This window comes from Vigna umbellata, chromosome 4 (genome assembly GCF_029865625.1).
Source record: "Vigna umbellata cultivar VRB3 chromosome 4, Vumbellata_1.0, whole genome shotgun sequence".
Taxonomy (NCBI): Eukaryota; Viridiplantae; Streptophyta; class Magnoliopsida; order Fabales; family Fabaceae; genus Vigna; species Vigna umbellata.
In genome coordinates, this window is record NC_142168.1 from 10,232,983 (window position 1) to 10,260,082 (window position 27,100).

General features: G+C 33.4%; 2 protein-coding genes across 4 annotated transcripts; one reads left to right on the forward strand and one right to left on the reverse strand.

Annotated features, from left to right (window-relative positions):
* Positions 1-5,132: 5,132 nt before the first annotated feature.
* LOC124828356 (polypyrimidine tract-binding protein homolog 1) lies at positions 5,133-10,946 on the reverse strand. The gene is made up of 10 exons (XM_047301628.2): positions 10,584-10,946; positions 9,392-9,601; positions 8,308-8,370; positions 8,151-8,224; positions 7,948-8,043; positions 6,801-6,858; positions 6,623-6,727; positions 6,454-6,535; positions 6,061-6,173; positions 5,133-5,827 (listed from the first exon to the last, which is right to left on the reverse strand). Exons 1-10 carry the CDS (start codon positions 10,764-10,766, stop codon positions 5,309-5,311), a joined length of 1,503 nt encoding a protein of 500 aa, XP_047157584.1. The 5' UTR covers positions 10,767-10,946; the 3' UTR covers positions 5,133-5,308.
* Positions 10,947-21,483: 10,537 nt separating this feature from the next.
* Positions 21,484-26,875, forward strand: LOC124828357 (KH domain-containing protein At4g18375-like). 3 transcript variants are annotated; one of them, XR_007028013.2, is made up of 8 exons: positions 21,484-22,168; positions 22,837-23,253; positions 23,341-23,598; positions 23,694-23,957; positions 24,053-24,120; positions 24,268-24,333; positions 24,961-26,414; positions 26,498-26,875. XR_007028013.2 is itself a non-coding variant. In XM_047301631.2 (7 exons), exons 1-6 carry the CDS (start codon positions 21,596-21,598, stop codon positions 24,311-24,313), a joined length of 1,626 nt encoding a protein of 541 aa, XP_047157587.1. In that variant the 5' UTR covers positions 21,484-21,595; the 3' UTR covers positions 24,314-24,333; positions 24,961-26,875. The 3 variants fall into 3 exon arrangements, 2 of the variants coding, with proteins under 2 accessions (XP_047157587.1, XP_047157586.1); XM_047301631.2 differs by having other exon boundaries at positions 24,961-26,875; XM_047301630.2 differs by lacking the exons at positions 24,961-26,414; positions 26,498-26,875 and adding an exon at positions 24,502-24,832.
* Positions 26,876-27,100: the final 225 nt, after the last annotated feature.

Sequence of the window (27,100 nt, forward strand, 5' to 3'; positions counted from 1 at the left end):
CACGTGAAAGCCTTAAATAAATCACTGCTTAGTAATTAATAAGCCTTCACATTGATGCAGACACATGCAACTTTACACCTATAATATATATTTTCCATCACTTTTTATTATTATTATTGTTGTTATGCCTTTGATTCAACTACACACCAAGTCTCTTCAATGGTGGATTTCTTGTAAAATTATGTTTCTGCTTTAATTAATATTATTATTATGGTCAGTAACTCGTCTATGCTTCTTGACTTTCTCTCAGTACAATATATATTTCCTTAGTCATGTGCAAAAAATAAAATAGAATAAAATAAATATATTTTTACATATCTGATTGTATGGATCTGAACGTTGTTAGTTTTGGGTATTTTGAAAACTTTTACTTGTTACTAAATTAATTTGAATTTGCTAATTAATTTGCCTGAATCGTTAGACAAAAGGAATTGTTGCCACTCTTTAATGAAACAATTTATTTATTTATTGTTAAATCAACAAGAGACAAACATAGCAGGAGGAAGAACGATATGTTGCAGGTTGATTGAGACTATGAAATAAAATGCTACAAGTGAAATATCAAATATTCATAATAATGTTAAATATTCAATATTAAAAAAATATTAATAATTTTTATTTAACTTTAAATATTAAGAAAAAAATATAAGTATATGAATACTCAATCAGAGTACTAAATAGTAATTGAATAAAAGTCAAATAATTATAATCATAGTAAAAATGAAAAAAAAAATGTATTAATTTGATAAAATTGAAGAAAAATATAAGGTTGAATGAAATCACATAAAAGATTATGATTATGATAAGAGAAAAAAATACTTTGAAAATTTGAGTACAAATTATGGATATTGGATGAGTATGAGTCAGGTAATTTTGAGGGAATAAATTTTGTTTTAACAAAAAAAAATGCGTGTATAAAGAAAAATAATAATTAAGAATCAAATAGAAAAATATGAGTTTATTTATGTTATTCAATAAACTAATTTTGGTTTATTGAATACTTGAAATTTAGAAATAAACATTCTTATGAGAAAAAATAAATAATAGGCAAAAACGTTAAAAAAAGTATAAACTATTAAATGAATGTCATGAAAATTATTTTATTTAATGAAATTGATGTTTTTGTTTTATAAAATACAATACTCAAATTGAATGAAACAACAAAAAGAAAAAAAAAACATGCAATTAAAATTGTGATAAAAAAAATGTAATTAAAATTGTGATAAAAAGAAAAGGAACTTAGTGAAATCGAGTAAACTTTGTGAATTTTAAATAAATAGAACAATTGAGTGAGGATAAAAAAAATTATTGCGAAAGAAATTAAAAGGAAATGTTGCTAAAATAATGACCAAATATAAGTGATTTAGGTTGTTTAATAAACTACGAGATTTTTATTAATTAAATTTAAAGTTTCTCATAAGTTTGTATATTTTAAATTGAGCCTCTATTAATATTTTTTTCAATACGGTACTCAATTATTTTTCAATTGAGTTTCTACTATTTAATTTTTTTTATTAATTGTGTAATGTAATTATTATCTTTCCTTCTCAATTTTTTTTTCTAAATATTAATAAACATAAAATTTTGTGAATATTGTTGTTAATGTAAAATGAAAACTACCTAACAAATTGCGCTATATTAATTATAAAATCTTATATTTCTTAACATGAAAAAAATAATAAAACAAGATGAAAAAAAAAAGATAACAGTCATAAAAAATAATAACTCAATTAAAAAATATAATATTTTTAAATACCTAATAGAAAAAGAATTAAAAAATAATTTAGCTGGAAAAAATACAAATTTATAAATAACCTAAAACTTAATTAAATATTTTATTAATTTAAAATAGAACGAGTATTAAAATGTATTTTTTACATTCAATTTAAAAAGTTGAATTTTACTCCTATTTACTATCATTATAGTTAATTAATATAAAAGAAAAAAAATCATAAACCTTAGTATCAAAGACACTCTACAATTCACTTTTGTAAACTATTCATCTTCATCATTAGCAATTAATTGCTCGCTCGTTACTTTTGCAAGACATCAACACAATCTCTTTGCAAACACGCTGTGATGTTTATACACAAAATCTCAAATTTATCAGAACAATGATATATTATTCGCACATTTTTTTATAATATTTAATATAATAATATACCTGTTATTTTTTGTTGAATTTAGAAAATACAATAATAAATAAATAATGAACAGTAAAAGAATAATACGTATATTATATTAAAACGTTTAAAAAAGATTGTTTCAAAAATATATTTTTCCAATTTATTATTAAGTTAATTTATCTTGCACCCGTGACTCCAAAAAGTGCAAGGAGTTACTTTTTGCTTGAGGTAACCCCCAATACTTTACAATAGAAGTATACAGAAAATATCTACTCACAGAATTATTAAATAAACCTAAATAACAGACTATTTAATCCGGTCAAAGTTACTGAATTAGTGAATTAGTTTAAACAATTAAAAAGGTAATTATTTTCATTCACTCAAATCATTTAAAATATTATACAATTTAGTTTTAATTTTATTCTAATCATTTTTAAAAATTAGTTCACTATTATAATAATTTAATTCAATTCATATATTTTATTCATCTTTCATTATGTTCCTATTGAATCAGAGTAAAAAGTTACAAAGCTTTCGCATAATTAAGTGTCATTTGAGGCTAAAATTAACATAAATAGAGATACAAACCTATTTTTATATGTATTACTTTTAATACACAGAGATTCCATTAGTAGCTATTTAATCTTAGTCTTTATCCCAGAAACTTAATTCAAATCAAACCTGGTATTATTATTGTACCAAATTGAAGTATATGAATTGTTAAGTTTTATTATAATCAAGTTCCTTTTGAACCTAAAATCAATAAGAGCAAGAAACACATGCTTCATATATTATTTTCAATATACAATAAGACTCCATGTGACAAGAATGACAGCAATCAATGTCTTGATATCCTAAACTTAATTTGTAGGGACGTTTTATCTTCATTGCCAACAATATGAAGTAAATGAATGGTTAAGCCTTAATAATTCTTTTTGAAGTTCCAATTATTACACAAGAGAAATTACATGTATAAATTGGATTCTTCAATGGAATTAATATACATCTTAACTCACATTGAGATTAAGTCAGTCAAACTTATTTAATAAATAACCCAAAGTTTTAAAAAAAAACCATTATACAAGTCTTCGCTCACTGACATAAAATAAACTTGTGATAATAATTAAGTTTTGGTTTTTTAAAAGGGAAATTATAGCCATAATATGATATGTTTTAGGGTTAAATTTAAAAAATTAGTTTCTAAATCACTATACCATTCTTTACTCAAAATTAGACAACGAATGAATAAATGAATCTTTTACTTTTATATAATGTTTTATTTTTTCATTTCTGTGTGAGACTTAAATTTCCAACAAATCCAACCAGTATTAATGTTAAATATAAGTTTGCAGTTAGATTAGTAAAATGTGGGATCTAAGGTTGTCATAGCAGTTGCTTTCAGAAGTGTCTTCAGCAAAGGGTGCAAACTACGCGTACGATACTATCTATGTCAACACAGCGTAGAGAAGAATCTGATAACCAATGGGTCAGTTTTGCTTTGTTGCAGAGATGCATGGTGATACTACGAGAGAGAGAGAGAGAGAGAGAGAAAGTGCACTGTGGAGTTGTCCCTCTCTGCATTTAAAACCATTATTTAAAGACAGAGACAGTGTACCATCACAATGGAACATGACCCATAATCAAAACATGACCTTGTCACGTACCTTCGTCTACACCTTCGACTCGCACATGCCTATGTGTTCTCTTCTGTTCTCTTCTGTTCTCTTATGCATTACATTCTCTTTTTGCAACTTTTCGCTTCCTTTTTATTTGGGTACAATCAATCGCATTATTATCGTACCAAACTTTCCATGTTTGAGCAAAATTGTGTTCATAAAGTACTGCATTTGGATCTTGGAACTAAAAAATATATAATTAAGAGAATTATATTTCTGATGATCGATCGAAAAATTACATTCTTATTGTGAATTCATTATAAAGATCAATGCCAAATACACGTGTACAGTGTTGAGTACAGACATTCTTGGTTCTTCGTGATTATGTATCTGAGTAATTACAAAAGGTCCTGAAAACTAATTAATCAGCAAATGCAGAAGAAAATAAAGTGCTTCTATTAAAGAACACACAGGGCTTTTCATTTTTTTCTATATGAGGGACTTTAAAACTTGATATTTGTTGATTGCGTGTTAGTGTGTGTGCTTTTTCAGGCAGCTTTAGGTTATATTTCAAATCATTGACAGCTAGACACTTTCCCGTTCTAAATTACAGAACTTTGATGGTTGCAGCACCTGGAAACTGATTGGTGGTAACTTTGACCTCACCGACCACAGCACAAAACCTGGAAGTAGAGGAAAGAGATGGTGAATAATTTTATGAGAATTATCCTTCAATTATGTACACAAATTAGATTAATTTTTTTTTAGTTTCCTTTCCTAAAAGAAGCTGCCACGTTAGTCTCATCTATTCGGTTTTTTAATAGAAAATGTGACCCTTCACTCGCCCTCTCGTGTTCCCAAGTGAATGGACATGCATACGCACATGCACTATCTAGACTGAAATTTATTTAGATATCAATCGCATCAGTTGAAGGATGCGTAAATTGTTCTTTTAACCATATACGCTTCAGGTAGAATGCCTGACAAACTAACTTCATCATTCAAGAGAAAAAACAAAACATTTTTCAACTACTTTGGCTACATAAATTCACATTGTTGTTATACAATCTTCGTAATTAAGCCGATCGCTGTTGACATTTAAAATGATTTTTTTTTTCCATTCTACTTTAATGTTGAGAAGAAGTGGGGAAAATATCCTTGCAAAACGCGAACTATGATTTTGCAGATGCGATGAGCATACAGGGCCCCAATACAATACAAACCCCTCAGTTTCATCAATGGGACAAAACTGAATTGTCCAAAATCCACATGGTGAAGTATTGCGTCATTTGATTTTTGTTAGTTCTAAGTTACCTTAAGCGTAGAAAAATATTTTAACACCTCCAGTCCCAGTGAGTTTTCAATGGAAGGCAAGAATTTCAAAAGAGGGTAAGAGATCAACTATTTCGGAGCTTTCTTCGCAAATTAAATTACATCATTCAAAAACAACGATGATGATGCTGATGAAGTTTCCAACCGAACAACAAATTTATCATACTATCATTCTTCTTCCCCCAAAACCATTTTCCTTTCATTCATGTGACAGTAAAACTGTAAAATGGCTTTCTAAGCATAATAATGTTGACCAGGAGGTGAAGCACCATCAGGTCTTGCATTTGGCTGAGCCCCAGGCTGAACTAATCCTTGAGCCGCTTGGCTGGTCTGCATGATAGGTGAGGAACCAGGAACTGAATGTGGAGCACCACTGGGCTGTAAATTTACATTGGGTGGAACCCCAGACTGAGAGATTCCCATTGGATTTGCATTATGACCAATGGGGCTGCTTTGTGCAAGAGGTGAGGAAGCTGCGGGCATGGCTGCTGCTGGAGCATAAGATGGCATTGGAGGAACGGTACCTGTTTGTACAGGAAAAGTACCAGGTGCAGATATGTAACTAGGTCTAACCGCCTGGAGGGATGGATCCCATGATGGCACTTGGCCACCAGGAACTTGAGTGTGATAAGGAGGAGCACTGCCAGGGTACATGGGTGCAGCCTGTGGATTTTGCCAAGCGGTTGCAGGACCTTGGGCTGGTAGCAGACTAGGATCTGGCACAGTATAGTCTCTACTTTTGTCGCTGAAAGCCTACAACCAAAACGTATTATATAATATAACACTCAGAATTAGGATAATTATTCAACTGTCATCAACAAATTACTATAAAAGGTAGCTCAATCAAGTGTCAAGAAGCATACGTTTAAGAACCAAATCTCTTTCCGATCAAGTGTCCACATTGCTTCTAACGATATCTTTAATTTTCCCCCCTTTTTCATTTTTCCCACTCATGAACATTAACTCAAAAACACATATTTTTATACCTTTACATTGAGATCAGTATGACGAGAGTATGATAGATGAAGCTTACAATAGCCACCATCATATATGCAATGCCCCTCTAGAGCTTCTCTAGCAGCTGCTGCCGTTATGACATCTGCCAAAAAATGTACACCCACGATCAAGACAAAAAAAAAATGCTCATCATGATACAGGGGATGGGAGGGCTAGTATGTACTGCTACCCACCCACTTCCATTCCCTGAAATTACATTTAAACGTGTAGAATGTAATCTATGATGTGGACCCTAATCTGCAGGACTATGACACAAAAGTATGAGTGGAAAAAAATTTATCAAAACAATCAAATATTATATGAAAAAAATGAAAAAGAACAAAGTACTAGTGCAAGGAGTAAAAGTTGAATATGATTAATACCAGGGTACTGAATTAGTGCCTGAGTTTGACCATTCTTTTCAAATATAGCAATTTTCTGGACAGTTCCAAATGCAGAGAAGACCTGTAGAGATTGCCCAATGATGTTTAGACTGTAGAGTATAAATCACTTGAGAATTTGGAAGTTTTACACAAAAGCACAAAATCTTACAGTATGGAGGACATCAACAGTAACAGCATACTGCATATTTTCAATGGAAGCCAAAAGCACATTGCTTTCAGGTTCTTTCCTCTTCCCATCTGGGCCTATAGCCGTCTGAAGAATATATGTTTGTCAGAGCATACAATAGTAAAAGCAGAATGTATTAAAGCATAACACAACAAAATACCTGTACCGTCCCTTCAATAGCAGTATAGTTAACGGGAAGCATAGGATTTGTGTAGTCCCTGAAATGTCATGGGGAAAATAATACTCGTTATTGACAGGAAGACTAGTAAGAAAATAGAAATTTAGCTGTGCACATAGAGAAAAAGTTATGCTTGAATCAATGCTTTACAAACCAATTGTCAACATTAAACATAGTAATTTCGCTAGAGTCAGGAGGCAAGGAACCACAACGTTTCACTGGCAAAATTTTAATTGACAATAGTGGTAAACAAGCCTGTTAAATTTATGTGATAGACTAATAGAGGACACGCTAATTTCACAATACATGCTTATTGATTATTCATTTAACTATGACTCACTAACAATTTCTTGGAGTTTGAGTGTCACTATGTCAAATTGTTTTAACAGAAATGTTCGCCTGAAATTGAGAATATTATGTAAAAAAATAAATTCAATCATAGTGGTCACAAGATTTGGCAATTACAAACTTTCTTAAATTCTTCCTGATATCTAGATTGTGAGCAGGATTAGGAAATAATAATTCAAATTTTGTGCCCCAAGACAAACAAAAAACAATGATTTCAGCTAATATACAGATATTTTAGAAAGTAACACCTCATAGCCAGTTGATCTCAGATGTAAAACAAAACCACTGTTTTTTCAACTGAGAAACTAAAATTACACAAGTAGAAGCTGCTTCCACAACTATAATTATGACCCAGAGACACATTGCAAACTTCAGGGTAGCCTCCAGAGCAAAGATGAAAAACATATTAGATTGACGACAACCACAAATAATTAGTATTGAATTTTCAACACGATATAACAAAACCCACTAAAGAAAAATTTGCCAACACATTTCAATAACATAAGAACAATGGTCTCAATAACATTCACAGTAAATGCATCAACCAGTTGGAAAATGATCAAGAAAATTACTAAGTGGTCATGGCAAGTCAACTGTATCCTGACTACCAAGCTTCAGTAAGCCCTAGAGGATAAAAGCACACGTATCAATTAGCAAAATAGAGAACACCACAAAAATAACATGCAATAGTTTTCACAATTAACTTAAGTTCCTGAGTGGAAGACAGTGTTAAAACAACTAAACAATAATATATGATAATTGTCTTTACTTCAATCATTACCTGCTGCGATTTGATTGGAATTTGATATTCAGATCTTTATGTGCTGAGTATGAAATACGTAAATTACAAGAACCAACATGGGCTGGAAGTAGGTATCTACATACCAAAGCATAAGTGAATCAGCAAAATTATTACTTATCAAACTATAGCCAAATCAAAGAAGGGTTTGAAGAATAAAAAGAAAACACACAAACACTACTTGCCTTGGTATGCTTCTTCCATCCAGTGCATCCCTAGCAGCAGAAGCAGTTTCAGCATCAGTGAACTGAATCAGAGCCTGCCATGGCATTAAACATTGTCAACACTACAATTGAATCGGGAAGGGACATATTGAAGTAGAGCAAATGATAATTTACTAACCTGGAAACCTGCAGTCTTTTCAAATGTTGCGATTTTGTGAACAAAGCCAAAAGCAGAAAACACCTGAATAAAGAATAAAGAACTAGTTCATACACCATATTATTTTCACCTTAATCATTATTTGGTTATTCATTAAATGGAAATGTTGGAAGATTATAGTTCAGCAGACAATCCAAAAAACCTTCAAAGATGTTACAATCAAGAGCAATGTCAGGAAGGAAAAATAAGTTCCAAACAGATAAGAAATAAGTGCAGAATGACACCTGTACTTATATGCGTGACGTTAGAAAGGTGTATGACGTACATGACAAATATTCCAAACTGTCTCCAACAAAAGTAACTAAATATGAGAGATCACCATCTGTGGTTCAACCGATTTCAGTAAAAATTGACATATGATTTAATCAGGATTCTGTCTAACTCTAAATAACAAGGGCAAAAGATAAAAGATAGTATTATTAAATGAAAAAAGAAGGAACTGTATAGGAATAACAGGTATTCAAACTTTCTGAACACTACTTCATGCGAAAACTTTGCCCTCCCAAAAAGGAAAAGTATAAGATGCAACTGTGAGAATGAAAGATTTACATAGGACTTCAATGCTTCCCACCGGATAAAGCCAAACAAAAAAATTAAGCAGAAATCAATTTAAACAATGTTTTCACATTTAAAACGATGATATGTAGTAAAAGGTACTGCAATGATCCCACTGGACATACCTTTTTCCTAAAGGTAGTGCGAACAGTGTCTCTGTTTTCAACAGGTTTTCAACTCGAAAACCTCGATCAAATTCAACTATAAGATTTTCCAAAGAAAAATAGTTTATGTCTATAGAAATTAAAGCACATTCAAAATACTCCTTCCACTTTTTTCTATATATCCCATCCCACACTATTTAAACATTTCAAACTTCCTAAATTGGAAAAAAAAAATTACATGATCCAGAAAGAGATACATTTCTGTAAGCTAACCAAACATTGGGATTGTGATTTTTATTTCGCATCATCTAATCAAACAAGAATATTGCAAAATCATACAAACAAAAGTGAACTGGAGAAATGAAATAAAACTCAGTCGCACTTACCAAATGGATAACATCAATGCTTACATCCCCAGCTTCCACACCTTCAATAGTTACCAGCAAGACATTTCCAGGAATATCTCCAGGACTTTTGTTGTTGACAATTTCATGTCTATTAGAATACTGAATGTAAACAGTTTTGCCACGAACCATAGCAGGTTCTGAAGATGAAGCATAATAGGAAACCATTGAAATGGCTTGATTTAGATCTACCTGGCATTTATACTTGAGAGTTCAGTAACCCGAGTAGGAATCATAAAAACAAAGGAACAGCTATCACAACGTAAGAAAACTAAATACATCCTCGACCACTCAGCAGTCATTTAAAATACCAATTAAGATTCAAGAGAAACTAACACATGAACACTATCGAAGAAAAGGAAGTTTAAAGTCCAGACAATTTTATTAAATGAAAATCTTAATATTTATTTGCAATATAACATAGGTTCAGTCTAAAATAAGCAAGAAAGCTTCTAAAGAAGCTATCTCAAATAAAATATAATTGAACAGCCATAGTAGTACATGGAGTTAATTCAAGCAACAAGACTTTTGGCTCCACCTAGATACATCATGGGTGTTCCCAAGGGTATGAAGGCAATACCTCTACTATTAATCCTAACAAGCAGTACTATTTGGTCATCACTGGTATCCACAAAACCGACCTCTATGCTAAAAAACAGTATCATGAACATATTTTTTTCCTTTGTCATAAAAAATCTCTCCAAAATTTCACTCCTCGCAAAAATCGTTAACATCTTAACTCTTGGTTTAAGACATTATTAATGGTTTACTTTTTATTAGCCATCCAAACTTTTTGCCCAATCCACTATGATAGAACAGATTGGTCAAATTTATGCATGGACGACAGTGTATAAGTGGATGCAATTGCGATTGCCATTCCTAGGCTAATCGAAGCCGTAATTTTTTAAAATGTACATTAACCAACACATTTATTTCAGAAGTAAAACGAGTGAAAATGAGAAAAAAAATGGATATAAACGAAAGGCCTAATTCTGATATCCTAAGAAAAAGAATGAAATAAAGCACGATAGCAAACAAAGTTCGAGGATTCTAAAAGCCAGAAACGGCTACACGGAGCTGAAGTTCACACGAATCAACAAACGCATGGCTTAAAACCCTAAAATTAAGGAACTATTGAAAACAGTAAGAGGAGAAAGAGGGGAGAGAGAGTTACGAATTCAACAAAAGCCTGGTTGCGATTGGCGCCGACATTGCACTTGGTGTTGACGATCTTACCGAAGGGCTTGCAGAGCTCTTTGAGCTCCTCCTCGGAGCATTCCCAGGGGAGGTTGCGAAGGTGCAGCACCTTCGAGGGGGTCTGAGTGTATCGGAACTGGTGCTGGCTCGAGGTTGACATCGCTTCCAGATTCCGATGGTGGAATCGCGATCGATGAAAGATGCAAGATGCAAGATGCGAGATGCTTGGTTAGGGTGAAATCGGAGCCACCCTTTAGCTTCGTCTGGTTTTGTAGAAAGTGAGGAAATTTTTGCTATCACAATATGTGAAGAATATCTGGGCTGCGATTGTGATTGATTGCGATGCCGTATTTAACCTCCTTAAATCAGACGTATTTAACTACCACCTTGTACAAAATCAAAGAAACAAAACATTTTTTCAAAGAAAATTAAAGAAAAAACTTATAAGACAATAATTAATGTGTTATTCATTCATGAGAAAACTATAAAACATTACATGGATATGGTTGATGTCGTTCTTTTATCTTACATTATCTTTATGATATGTGATACATTTGATAATATATAAATAATTAAAATAAACTTTGGTCAAAAAAATATCCTCTAATATTAATATATATATATATATATATATATATATATATATATATATATATATATTAAATTTCATTTCAGTTTCTATTTTATATATGGGTTAAATATGTTTTTCGTCCCTTAAGTATCACACGATTTTGGTTTTAGTCCCTACTCAAAACTTTGATGGTTTTTAGTCCTCGTAGTTTTGAAACTCTTAGTATTAGTCCTTAAAAATGGATGGCGTTAGATTTTAGTTGATGTGGCAAACGGCAAGGACAGGTTTGATGTCAGCTGTCGTGCCACGTTGATTGTTTCATTTTCCAAGTTGAACTCTACGGTGACCCAGAAGCTTCCTATTTCTGCCCCTCGCCCTCCAGCAGCACTGTCTAGTGGGTCGTTCCTGCTGGGTACACGATGCGAAGCTGTTGGGCCTGATTCACGTTAGTCTCTCGATTGTCCTCTCTCACTCCAATACCTTCCAACACAGTGCTTACCTTGAATGCTTCATTTTAGGAAGATAAAAGAAAGGGTTGAAACCAACACCTTAAGTGCGTCGAAATACTGAGTGATTGTGGTAGAAGTGGGGTGGGAACCAAATCAAAGATGAAGGCGCGGCCCAAAGCGGAGCTGAACTTGCCGATTAGAAGACCCACCTGAAAGTAAAATCGGAGGTGGTAGTTAGTTATATAGATATTTGGGAGAGTGAGAGTGTGACAAAGATGGCATTGGAGATGATCCTCCACCAATTTGAGTCGGGTTTCTTCTCCGATCACTGCTTTCGCCATTGCTGATTATTCAATTGTTACTGTCACTAACAAGTCCAATACTTCATAAATCTGAAACACGTGAATCACTAGTTTTATGCTTCAAATTCCGGTCACTTCAATCCTTGAACCCTAACTGGGTTGCCTTGTTTATGCAGGTTCAGACAATGTTTTCCCCTTTTGGTAAACCCTCCAATCAATTTCTGACGTCATCTATTTAACATCTCCAGATTTTAAGAACCACTGTACATTACGATAAATACAATTTTTAATATATAAATTATATTTTTAAATTGATGCTGTGAATTGTTGGATGGGTTTCTTCTCTGGAGCACGATTTAGGGTTGTTGTATTAGTTTTGTCACGGTTGGAGGCGGCTTGCGTTGGTGGCGGCGGCTTGCGCGAGAACGAAGTTGAAAGGGAAGGTCGCGGTAGTGGAGGAGAGGAGGAGAAGAGGGTGGTGAATGGAGGACACTTTCAATCTCAGAAACGTGGCACAACGTGAGAAACGTGGCAGAGAGTGCAGAGCGCAGCTGGACATCGCCGTTTGCCACATCTACTAAAACTTAACGCCGTCCATTTTTAAGGACTAATACTAATAGTTTCAAAACTACAAGGACTAAAAACCATCAAAGTTTCGAGTAGGGACTAAAACCAAAATCGTGTGATACTTAAGGGATGAAAAACATATTTAACCCTTTATATATTAATAATTTTGTATTTTATCATTCAAAATTGTTAGGGATGCTTTTGTTATAAGTTATGTATACATATACATATTTATAGATGTCACTTTGTATCAAATTTTCATTAATAAACGTTTTCTTTCGTTTTCTTTCTTATATTATTTCCTATATTATTTCCTATGATATTACAATCACAAATTTATTTCCTCATAATGTTTTTCACTAATTTTAAGTTTTCAATTCATTTTCATCTATTTTTCATTTATTATTTTCTCACACCTTTACCATTATAGTTAACATTAAATTTGATAAGGATAATCTGTTGATCTCACAACATTAAATGTTCACTATAGTCAATAGCCTCCAATTCTTGAAGTACATTGGTGGTTTGTGCACTCGTCCCAACTATCTTAGTTTTGAAATATGGACTCACGACACCATCAACTCTTACTGTGTTCACTACAAACAACAAGATAACCTCGTTGTGACATGGCCTATATCATCAATATATACAGTTTTGCTTACAAAAGTGGTAAGCTTAAATACTTATTGCAAGATTTGACAAAAAATGAAGATCTATCATGCTAGTTAGCCTAAAGCTAAAACCAAGAAACTTAAAACACAACTCAATAGTTCCAAAAAAGAACACTTCATACCTGTTTATCTTCTTGAAATAAAGAAAATTGTTGATTGTTAGAAGTCTCACATCTACTAGAGATAAGGTCAAACTATAATATATAAGTGAGGTGCAAACATCACCTTACAAGCTAATTTTGTGGGGTTGAGTTAGGCTTTAAAGTCCACTTCTTAATATGATATTAGAGCCATGGTTAGAGCCTATTGTCAACACCCAATTTCGTCCGGGTGACTAAATAAAATGTTTCTTACTTTTTGCTTTGTTTTATTTTATCTCATTTTTATATCTTTTCATCATTTTGTTTCATTTTATACTATTTAATTTTAATTTAATTTTATTTTGTTTTATTTAATTTAATTTAATTTTATTTTTATTTTACATTTTATTATTTAGAGTTATTTCGTTTTATTATTTTTATGTTAGTTTCTTTTTGTTGTTTAAGTTTTATTTTATATATATATATTTATATATGTTTTCTTTAGTTAAACGTTAAAAAACAAAAAATCTAAGAAAAAAAAAAAGAAACAAAAAAATGAAAAAGGTCAACTTTCTCTGCTTGCTTTTTTTCATGCCATCTCCCATTCTGGTGAAATCTTCTGCTCGCCATGCATGCTGCACTGTCTTACGTGAGCAGAACAGAGTCTGTGGCAGGAAGCAAAGCCAGACTTTTGACTCTGAGGGGTCTGAAGCACGAAGAGGGGAGAGGGGAATTTCAACTATTCTGACCTTCAAAAACCAGCCTCTATCTGTCCAGCTTCGGGGGGATTAGGGGAACCGAGAGAAAACACAAGATCGGGGGAGATAGGAGGAAGGAGTATAATCGGGGGAGTAGAAGGAAGAGAAATTTGATCAGAGGAGGAGAGGCACGAGGAACTACAAGGGGAAAACGTAAAAGGTAAGTCCTCATCCTTCAAGCTTCAAGCTTCGCTGGTCACTAGCGTAAATGTTACAATCTTGGGATCATAGTATTGTTATTAGCTTGCATTTGATTTGATGATGCTTGGTTTGGTTTGTCTGATGGTGTTTGAATTAAACATAGAAATTATATTGAGAGGTTACTTTGCCTGTTACGTCTGGTCTGGTTCTGTCACCCTTGTTTTCTTGTTTTCCATTCATCCATCACCAACGTAGACTCTTTGGCCAGCTTCGAACCCACCATTTCCCCATCACGTAGAACTCCATCACTAACATCACTCCAACACCATAGACATGGCTTTGCTGTATCCCATCACCTGAAAACCAGAAAACCAGAGAATCAATTGCAGCAACCACATTCAGATAATAAGTCTCTTTGCCTCCATTCACTCGTCGGATACCCCTTTCACCATCCAGATTCACCCACGGCCATGTTTTGGCACTCACGGCTACTACCAACACCCTTCCAATCACCTTTTCCTTCCACTCCCAATTCTCACATCCTATTCGCTTTCAAGTACGAATCCAGTTCTCAGCTTCATTCATCATTTTCTCATAATCTAATCAACACACAAAAAATCCAGTATCCATTCACTTGCATCCAGGAAAACACGTAAATAATAGCGTAAGCAGGAGCACCAAGGTAGGAAAACAGAGAATGGATAAACCAAATCCCAAAACTAATCAGTACATAAAAAGTTGAGAAAAGAGAAGGAAAAGAGAGGGAGAAGCGTGACACCGGCGGCGCCGGTGAGGAAGAGAGCTCGACGGAAAGCGGCGGCCCTGGCTTGGTGGCATCGGTAACTTTCGACGGCAAACGGTCGGTGTCTTCACAAACGAGAAGGTTTCTCTCTCGCAAAAAGAAGAAAGAGAAGGGGAGCCTGGCGCCGTGATTGGCGATGATCCTGACAGCGGAGAGTGGCGGAGGTGCGAGCAGCGGTGTCGCCGTCCATGCTTCGCGATGTCGAAGCTCGCCTCCCGAGCGCATAGAAGGAGAAACGCCGCGATGTGTGGCGGTGCTTCCAGCATAGGTGACGTCGCCGGCGACTTTCTCGGCCGGCCACGGTGACGCGCGGCGAGCTGGTCTTGTGGAGAGTAGATTGCTGCCGCGGATGATGAAGAGGAACCCAAGCTTCCTCCGCTGCTGGATGGGAAAGAAACCCTAATGGTTTCTGATGTGGGAACGAAAAGAGGCTTTGGGCCTGACCAACAAATACCTAATGGCACCCCCCAAATTTCATCTACGCACCCACATCTCCAATTGGGCCTGGACTGTTATATTCCTGGTTTTCTCTACGTTCCCACTCTTATTAGACTTGTGTTTTCTTATTTTTATTTTCTTTGTTTATTGTTTCGATAGTTTTAATATTTGTTTTATTATTGTCTGTTTGCTATTACTCTTTTGTTAGTAAAAATACCAAAAGTACAAGAATCATAAATAAAAACGAAAAGGTAAGTACGAAAAAATAAAAATATATAGAAAAACCACGAATATAGTTATTGCATTAGCATCTTTCTTTTTAAAAATAGTTATCGCGTTAACATCTTTCTTTTTAAATATAGTCATTGAGTTAGCATCTTTCTTTCTAAATATTTTTTTTAGTAAAATAAACAAAATGTAAAATTACGAAAATGGCTCTGCTTTTAACATTTAGCAAATACATTTTTAATTTATTATTTGTTGACTTTTTAAAGAAGTCCTTATGTAAATAATTTTGTTGTTTTATTTTAAATATTTAGGTGAATAATACAAAATTCTTATTAAGATATATTTACTATTTTCATAAATTTTTATTGTAATATAAATTACAAAATGGAAAAATGAAAAGTAAAAATTATAAAGCAAAAAATAATTAAAATACGTTATAATGATATAAGCACATGTGTGATCGCTCGCATCGTCCTCGTGCTAAAAACCTTTTCCCTCTCTTTTATAAAAAAATACAAAAAAATATATTTTAAGGGTTAGGCACGTGTGTGATCGCTCGCATCGTCCTCGTGCTAAAAACCTTTTCCCTTTCTTTTATAAAAAATACAAAAAAATATATTTTAAGGGTTAGGCACGTGTGTGATCGCTCGCATCGTCCTTGTGCTAAAAACCTTTTCTCTTTCTTAAAAAAAATTACAAAAATATGTTTTAAAGGTTAAGCACATGTGTGATCGCTCGCATCGTCCTTGTGCTAAAAACCTTTTCTCTTTCTTAAATAAAAATTACAAAAATATTTTAAAGGTTGAGCACACGTGTGATCGTACGCATCGTCCTTGTGCTAAATACCTTTTCCGTTTATTTTATAAAAATATCAAAAAATATAAAATTTTCAAAAACTAAAAACATCAACAATTTCAAAGCAACAGACAATTTCTAGCCAGAACTACGTGATCCTTGATTCTCCACCAAAAGTGGAGATACGTAGGAGCAAGGCTAGACCTTGTCAGGTTCACTTTCCCAAAAATCCAAATTTATCCGTAATCATTTTCCAAACAATTTTGCTAAACAATTTCTCAAACAAGCTTTCCAATCTCCAAAAGAACTACGTAATCCTGATTTCTCATCTTAATGAGAATACGTAGGAGCAAGGTCAATCCTTGTCGGGCCCAAAAGACTAAAAAAATATATTTTGTTTCTTTAGAGTTTTATTTTAGGGGGTAGTTAAACATTTTGAAAACCACATCACATTCGCGTATTTAGTTAAAGGTACTGCCTTCGGGCAGACGTTGTAGGGTGCTAATACCTTCCCTACGCGTAACCGACTCCCGAATCCAGAATCTGGTTTTCGCGGACCGTGTCTTATCATTTTATGGTTTTTCCGTAGTTTTCCAGAATAAACTATGGTGGCGACTCCAAATCTCTTCTCGAAACTCGTTTCCTTTTTTGGATCGTCGTCCCGTCGCGATTCCGGTTGCGACACCTATCCTAGCGATACTTCTTGTTTCTTGGGCATTTTTATTCCACCCGTTGTCCTATCGGACCACCTAATTTCTACTATCACGCTCAAGATATCTATACCTCAGGGGGGGGTTGGAAGTCCCATATCGACTAGAGATAAGGCCAAATTATAATATATAAGTGAGGTGCAAACTTTGCCTTACAAGCCGGTTTTGTGAGGTTGAGTTAGGCTTAAAGTTCACTTGTTAATATATTCTCTATGTGATTGGTTCTTTCATTTCAGAGGAAGAACATATAGAACGTATTCTTAATGGTTTGTCTAATGACTATAACACATTTGTGACTTTCATTCTCTCTTGTAATGAGTCATGCATTATGGAAAAAAAATATAAGCTTTACTTATATATCAAGAAAAGTGGTTGGAAAAAAAAATATAAACAACCTAAATCTACTTTGTAACTCAACGCCACCATCAGGCCTTGGAACAACAATTCTTTTGATAGATCACATGATCATAGACGTGCTTGTTTTAAGACAATCTTATACTCGTGGACAATGCTCCTTTCAACCCAAACAATCATTTAAACAAAAATTGGTCATCATCACAGTCTCAATATCTCTTCAACAACCAACCTCAATGTTAAATTTGCTACAAACATGGTCAACTTGTTATCAATTATTGACAACGATTCAATTAAGGTTTTCATTCTCCCATGCAAACTCGTAATACTCATGTTTTGTCTTCCAATATTGATATATGTTTCCAATTATTTACCATGTAGTGCCCCAACAATGGTCAAACCTGTAACCATTCATGTTGTTTTGCTCTTATTGTCTTAAAGAAATAGTTAGTACATAACTTGATGTGAACAATGTTTTCTTAAATAGTGGTCTCAATGAACTTGTATACATGCATCAACATTGGGCTTCTCCTTTTCTTCTAAGCAAGTTTTTCGTCTCCATAAAGCTATCTATAGCCTAAAGCAAGCACCTCGTGCTTGGTATCACAAGCTCATGAGCACTTTAATTCAATTGGGTTTTAAAATCAATATCTCTTGTCCCTCTTTGTTTATAAATACCATCCATACTACTTTTGTGTTTGTTTTTATATAAGTTGATGATATTTTAATTACAAGTTCTTCACCCTGTAGTCATAAAAAGCCCTTATCTCAACGCTTAATCAAACATTCGCGCTTAAAGACCTTGACAAACTACATTACTTTACATTAAAGCTCATTAGAAATCTGATTGCTCTATTCTTTTCACTCGGAATTAATATGTTCAACAACTCTTACAAAAGGCTAACATGGCGTCAGATTATAAGCGCCCTTCAATATTTAACTTTCACTGACATCACGTATGTTATCAACAAAGTCGTACAATATAGGCATAATTATCAACTTCATCACCAGAAGGTGGTTAAAAGGATGCTAACTTATATTGTTGGTATTAGCTATTATGATTTCACTAACACTGATTGGGATCTGATACCGATGATCTCTAATCAGCTACTGACTACTGCATATATCTTAGTGATAATATTATCTCTTGGTTGTCCAAAATGAAACACACGGTATCCAAAAACAACATCGAGGCTAAGTCTAAAAGCATCGCTAATCTTTACTTCATGAGCTCACTCTTCAAACTTCTATTCCAATCGTTTACTTTGATAATCTTGATTTTGTTCTTCTTACTGCTAACCTCGTAATGCACTCAAAAATCAAACATTTTGCTCTTAATGTTCGCTATGCTCATGATCTGGTTCAAAAATGCTATCTTTTCATTTATCATATTTCAACTTGCATTTAATTCACTCATGCATTTACCAAACCAAATTTTAACTTTTTGTTTATGCTTTTCAAGAATGAACTTAGGGATTTTGCCTTGCAATCCCACCTACAGTTTAAGGAGGTGTGTTAAGAAGTTCGGTATGTTTTTGTTATTTATGCATACCTTTTTTATATAAAATGTTTGTACTATTTTATATCATTTTTTCATTAATAAACCCTTTCTTCCTTTATACCTTCTTCCTTGTTTGTTGCCTCAACAAAAACAAATAAAATGTATAAACTTATATCTCACATACATTATTAATGTTATTTTAAAAGATTCATTTTCATAATTTATTGTAATTAATGAAACTAAATATTATTAAAAAATGTTAATATATATATATATATGTTTATTTGTTTTATTTATTTATAATTTATTATAATAAATACTTCAAATTTGAATTAGATTTATCAATGAGAAATATTGATGTACTTCTCTGTATATGTAGATTGGATCACCTCAACCACATGAAAAATTATGTTAATTTTAAATAAGGGTTAAATATGCTTTTGTCTCTTGACTTTAAGTAAAAATTGAAATTAATTTATATTTAAAACTTTAATCTAATTTAGTTTCTCAACTTTAAAAATATGTGAATTTAGTTATTTTAACCATTTTATTTTAAGTTTATTTGACGTTTCAAACACGTTTATCTACTAACATGGAAGAAAAATTGTGTCAAAATGTTATCATGAAATATTCTCAACTAACATTGAAAAAAAAATGTCAAACAAGATAAACATTTCAAATTCTATCATAAAGTATCCTTGAAATGTCAAATAAAATTAACCAAATTTGGTTTGAAGAATTAAATTCAAACAATTTTAAAAAAAAATATACTAAATTAGTTCAAAATTTTGAAGAAAAAATAATTTCAATTTTCACTTAAAAAGTTTAAAAGACCACAACTATATTTAACCTAATTATTGATTTGACACAAATATTTTATAGTATGAAAATAGTAAAAATATATTTTTAACTCTTTACTCTTTTAATAAAAATAATTATGTACTCATTGTTTTTAGTGTTTCGTAGAAATATTGTTAGAAATGTAATTTTAAGAAACTAAACAGACCATGATTAAGAAACGAATATAGAAAACTAAAAAAATATTGTTTTAAAGCAGAGAGAGTGGTATTTACTCCATGTCTCAAAAGTATAAGACATTTGTAATTATTTTATATTCATTAGATAATTAGTTGGTAATATTAAATTTATCTATAATTGAAATACTTTATAAAATTATTTTAAATAGTTAATTATCAGATAATAATAGTAGTGTATTTTTATTTTTAAAAATTAAATATTTAATTATTCAATTTTAGCAGGAAAAATAAAACAGTAACTCATAAAACTTAGTATTTAAGGCTAAAATAATAAAAAACATAAAAGGCAACTAATGCAAAAAAGAATAAAAATTAGTCTAAAAAAGTTATTTATATTTAGAATTGGAAAGAGTAAATTTGAATATCATTTATTGAAATTAAAATAACATGTTTTTTGTTTTTTAATATAATTGTAACAACTAACATTTATTATTTACTAATTTAATTAATGCTATTTTTTTATACTTAAAATGAATTTAATTTGGTTTACAAATTAGAAAAACTCACGTTTTAAAAATAAAAGATTTAGTTGAGTTTGGTTTTAATTTTTATTAGATTTATTTTTTGTTTTATTCAACGTTATTTTTTTTATGTTTTTTTATTTGAGTTTGTATTATTTATTTATTTTATTAACTGAGAGGAGTAATTATTATCTTGTTATCAATTTGTTTTTTATAAACGTATTGGTTGATAAGGAACTATTAGAGTCATCTAGATAATTACAACAATAATTCCTTGATTTTTGTAGAAGATAGCATGAATGCCATTTATTGTTTTACATTAATGTAATATTATTTTATATTGATTTTAAAATCTTACGCTTTTAAAGTAAGCATAAATAAGAAGATAGGATAACAACTCACTCAGAAAAAAATTAAATGACAAATACTTATCATGAAGCCGTTTTGGGTGTAGTTTTATTATATCTTTAATATATTGGCCAAGGAGGAAAGGAATCAAAGTGTTTCTAAATGTTATTTTCAATTTAATTCACCCACGGATTTTATTTTAGTTTTTGCCGTATAATTTGTTACGATACGATTCTCTTGTTATAAATTTAGATTTTCATTAAGTGATTGACACGATCGCATAAACTGAGACTTTTAGGAGATAGGAAATTGCAAAAAATAATTTATTATTGATCTAGATTTTTTTTACCTCGTAATAATGCAAAAATCCTCCATGGATATTTTAAAGTTTTAAATAACAATTTTTATCTTATAATTTTTTTTATGAATTCGATTTTTTATTAAATTTTTTAATCTAAAATAAAAAATAAAAATATATAAAAAATGTATTGCTCCAAATTTGAAAGATAAAATATTTAAATATTTGAAATAAAGGATTAATTTAGCATAATATACGTCGAAAAATAAAAATATATAAAGTACATACATAATAAATAAAAAATAAATAAATAGGGGAATCAATTGAAGGTGTCAAAGAATCTATCATATAAAAATATAAAACGACTCTGAAACAAATCTCGAACCCTAGCGCGCACGACCACTCTTCTTTTTCTCTCTATCTAAAGAAACCGTACGTAACCGTGGGCGATAGCACAACACAGTCCCCACTCTCTGCGATGACCGGTCAACGTAGTTCTTACGGCAAACGCTCCCACTCTCACTCCGATTCCGACGCCGGTTCCAAGAACAAGCGCCGGAATCCAGCCGCCGATGATTCGTCTCTTATCACAGCCGAAGACACCGTCTTCCGCTACCTCTGCCCCGTCCGCAAGATCGGAAGCGTCATAGGACGCGGCGGTGACATCGTCAAGCAGCTCCGCGCCGACACCAGGGCCAAGATCCGCATCGGTGATGCGCTTCCCGGTTGCGACGAGCGCGTCGTTACTATCCACAGTTCCTCCGAGGAGACCAACAGAATTGACGACACTAGTGATCTTGTTTCGCCTGCTCAGGACGCGCTGTTTCGGGTTCACCAGCGCGTGATAGCTGAGGACGCACGTGACGACGAGGATGAGGAGAGGAACCATGTCACTGCGAAGCTTCTCGTGCCATCCGATCAGATCGGATGCGTGATCGGAAAAGGCGGCCAGATTGTGCAGAATATCCGGAGCGAAACCGGCGCGCAGATTCGGATCCTTAAAGATGATCGATTGCCTCCCTGTGCGCTGAGCTCTGATGAACTTGTTCAGGTGAATTTGTTAATTCCTTGGTTTATTTTTTGAGTAAAAATAAAGTTGATTTTTTGTTCATATTGGAATTTGGTAAGCGAGAAGTTGAGAAATTTTAAGTCTGTACGACTGATACTGTATGTTGAAGGTTTGGTAAGACGAGTGGAGAGACGATTGGATGGTCAGCTAGATTTAATTTCCAAATAGGAATACTATTTAACTTAATACAATTGAAAAATTCTGCTGGGAAGGTTGTAAATTGCTGTCGCGGTTTCGACGCTATCCTTTACATTGTACGAATATCTTTTGGCGAAAATCTCAGTTACAGTTTTTTAAAACTTTGTCTGCAACCAATCAAGATTTATTTTGGCTGCAATGTCAATTTTTAATTTTCTTTCTGTGACTGGATTGAGATCACAATGGCATCCGTATCATTTTGTCCATTATACCTACAACGTTAAGGATCACGGTAAATGATTGCAATTGCAATTTAAACTTGGTTAGGCAATCTGTTGTAAAGCTGGATCAGCGGATAACAGAAAGTTATGTTACCTAACTCTTGGAGTAGTTTGCACATTAGATAGGGCTTCACAAGAATACTATGATCCGCCCATGCACATTGAATCGAAAATTTTGCTTAGAAATGTTATGGAATGATTTAAGCTGATTTATTTGCTATAAAAATGCAGATTTCGGGTGAGGGTGCGGTTGTGAAGAAGGCTTTGTTTCAAATTGCAGCTCAGATCCGTGATAATCCTTCACGGTCTCAGCACCTGCTTGCTTCTGCAGTTCCTGGTGGGTATGCAGCTGGTGGTCCTGGTGCAGGGGCTCCCATTGTTGGAGTGGCTCCTTTTGTGGGTGCTTATGGAGGATATAAAGGAGATGCTAGTGACTGGTCACGGTCTCTGTATCCTGCCCAAAGGGATGAAGCGTCTATGAGAGAGTTTACTGTACGGTTTGTTTGTCCCACTGGCAACATTGGTGGTGTGATAGGAAAAGGTGGTGCCATAATAAATCAAATCAGGCAGGATTCTGGGGCTACCATCAAAGTTGATAGTTCAGTGACGGAAGGAGATGACTGCTTGATAATCATTTCGACTAAAGAGGTGAGATATAGATATTATAAAGTGTGGTATGGAACTATGAATACTTGATTTTTGCAGTATGATGGTTTTTTAATTGTGATTATGCAGTTCTTTGAGGATTCTTTCTCTCCAACAATAGAAGCTGCTGTGCGATTGCTGCCCCGCTGCAGCGAGAAAGTAGAGAGAGATTCAGGGATTGTTTCTTTCACCACCCGTCTTCTTGTGCCAACGTCAAGAATTGGTTGCCTTATTGGTAAAGGAGGGACAATCGTAACTGAAATGAGAAGGCTTACAAAAGCAAACATTCGCATCCTTTCAAAGGAAAATCTTCCAAAAATTGCATCTGATGATGATGAAATGGTGCAAGTAAGGGCATTATTGTTAATTTGACTAGTAATATTGTTTTCTGTGTGGTCAAAAGTTGCAAGGCCCTATAATTCTGACTGTTTTTTTTTTGCTAGATTTCAGGAGACCTTGATGTTGCCAAGGATGCTCTTGTGCAGGCACTCACACGGCTGAGGGCAAATCTTTTTGATAAGGAGCGTGCTGTCTCAGGATTCCTTCCAGTGCTTCCATATCTTCCATCTTCTGTTGATGGATCAGACGGCTTGAACTATGACAGTAGAGATGGTAAACGGCATGGACGTGGTGCATATTCTGGTGGCTATGGAGGTTCAAGTGATTTGGCATCTGGTGATGGTTATGGAAGCTATGGAAGTTCACAGGTTATTTTTTACATATTCATACGTGAAATTTATTGTGAATTAGCTTTTTCAGTTCTTCTGTTATTTCTTAATTTGTTGATTTCATATATCTGTAGCTTGGTAGTGGTGGTGGTGCTTATGGAGCTTATGGAAGTTATTCTTTGGGACGGACTAGTGGCTATGGGTAACTAATTAAGTTCTTATATGTTCCTCATATCATTATTATTTTTAAGTCTTCCCCGGTCCTTGTTGAGTGAAAGCTACTCTCACTGATTAATATTCAGTGTTCCTAAACTCATCATCAATACTGATATTAAGCATCTATTGTCAGGTCTTCTCAGAATGGTTCTTCTCGGAGGAGAAACCATGCTTACTAAAACTTGATGGGTCCCTGCAGGTATATTACAGCTTTCATTATTTTTTGTTTTTTATCTGGCAACTTCTTATAATATAGGTCATTCACATTAGTATGTAACAGATTGATATCTTAACCTGACCAGTGTACCATTTAGAATTCTGATGCTCTTATTTTCCCTTTGTTGCCTCTCCCTTCCCATCCAAACAGCTGTGTCCTGTGAAGCCTGATGCCTACTGCCTAAACCGGAAGACCAGATGAACCAAGGTTTCACAAACTCATGGCCCACCTTGACACCTCTACCTAGAGGACCAAATATGTGAAGACTAGTGAAACTGGCCAAGTCCATTTTACCTTATTTCACAAGCTTGATAACTAATGCTACCCCAAGAACCTATATAGAGCTGGCTTGCCTTTTCAGCTGCTTTTCAATTCATGTTCAGTTATCTTTAGATTTAAAGCACCTTGTAGCTATCATCCGTTGACAGTTGTATACCTATATTGTTAATTTGTTATATTATTGGGTTTTGTTTTCCTGATAGTTCACTATTACTTGCACAATGCACTTTTGTAGTTATTTGAACTAAATTTATGTTGATTCCTGGTTAAAGTTGACCCCGGTGTTTATGCATCAAAATTTGGTAGAGCTTGTGTCTGTCTGTATTGCAGGTATCAATATCTTCCTGACATAAGCAAGAGGCTGTGCTGCAATTTTTGACTTTGATAATTCATATTTATGGAATTAGTTCAGTACTTCAGATATGATGAATTAGAGGTATGATATCTGTTTATATATGAAGTTGATTGTAGCATTGAAGCTTAGTGCTTTCTTGGCTAAGGTAAATGTGCATTTGGAGTTATGCAAAATCTTTCACGATTGAGAAATAGATTAATATCTTGTTTGTTGTCTTTTCTCCGCAAGGCCAATATAGTACATGGCCGGTCGTTGTTGTAATTTCTAGTTCCTGTCATAATTTCGGCTTAATTGTAATTCTTTTGCGCGGAGAAGTTATTGCCTCGACTTCTTGGGGTTTTCCTACCAAAACCAGTTTATTTGATGTGTAGCCCATTAGATTACTTACACAAGTATTTAGTCTGTCCTATGATTCTATTCAGAGACGTGTCTTCTTTACTGAGGGTAGAGGTTCCAGTTGGTGTCAATTGAAAAACTACGTACCTCAATGGGACATTTGCCCCCTGTCATTGATTTTTTTATGTCAGCAAAAAACAGAACTTGTTTTACCTCTTAGGCATTTGCATTTGTCCACTCGTCACATAAATAGATGATAGACCTTCAACAAAAGAAACATAGTTTTTTGGATCTTTAAAGTAGGCTTTATGTGATTATGGTCGAGTAATGCTATATAGTCATGGTTGGGATCGTGGGATTCGAACTGTTACATGGGAAATCTGTATTCAGAATTGAGAATTGAAATTTATCCTGAATCAGAAAATTAATGATTAACTGATTAAAATTATTGTAAATATAAATATCTAATCCGAAATAAAACTGAGATTTAGTATTTTTGAAAAAGAACTATTTTTTTTCCTGTTTCTACCATTTTACATTATTGAAAAAATATATTAAATGGTATAATTATTGTATCATATTAGATAACATTATTAGGGAGGCTTATTTTAAAAGTTGATGTCAGATGAGAGAAAATATTACTGATGTATCTTTTTTAGTCCTTTATCTTACAATCCATGCTTGTCTTTAGTTTTACTTTCCAACCTAAGTATAAATTGAACCTAAGAAAGCGTTTTTATAGAAGTAAAAAATAAATTAAAACCATTAAGATAGGAAGTGAGAAAAATGCTAGCTTGCTAGTGTACGATTTTGGATTCACTAAATGGTTACTTGAGATCGTTAATTTATTGGTGAAAGCTTGGTTCATTCTAGATGGATTATGGTTAGCCATATATATGTTGCGTATAGAACGATTGGCTACTTTCTTAAAGATATTTGGTAATGAATTTGGAAAATTGAAGGTGAAAAAACAGTTCTGAAGGCCAATTTAGGCATTTAAATTGTTTTTACAGCCTGTGGAACACGCAGGCTATTTTGGTCCATTTGCAGTAAGTGTTTGATGATCCTCGGGGGAAATTGAAATGGAATTGTGGTATGTATAGTTTTTCTTTCCAACCCTTATTCTCTGGAACTTAATTGAATCAGGGGAATCACTTATGCTACTCATTTTGTCAGGTCATTTCAACTATGGAACAGGTAAGCCTGGCTTAAGGTTATATACAATGCTCGGTCGTGCCAGCAGCAAATGTGCTTTTCTGTGAGTTGGGAATTCACAAGCCTAAAAGTTATGAATTTTCTAAATCCTGTGATATTTTAAATTTTGATGGTGATGGATTGCTTTGAAAAATTAGTCTAGAGAAAATCTGATGCCCCTCATATTACCGAAGCTTGAGTTATAGCTTTAGCATCTTCTTTATGATTCTGTTCTCATCGCTTTTCTTCCTTTTCCGGATAGCTTGTTAAACGAATTGGCAAATCAGTGTATGAAAAAAGGTGTTTGTAAAGGATAAGTTAGATGGGATATTTTTGAACATTTATCATTTTTTATTAGCAGATCTGATGGTTTACCTAAACGAGGCTGATGGAAAAAAGATGATTGCAAGGGCTTGACACAATCTTGTGTGAACCATTCTTCTGCTATACCTTACATTCTTCACTGCAAGTAACACGACTTAGAATTATATATTTCAGCTGTTGCTTAGATTGAATCAAAATAATTGAACACAAGATTGGAGTAGAAAGAAATAAGGGATTGAAGCAAAGAAAAGTAATTTTTAT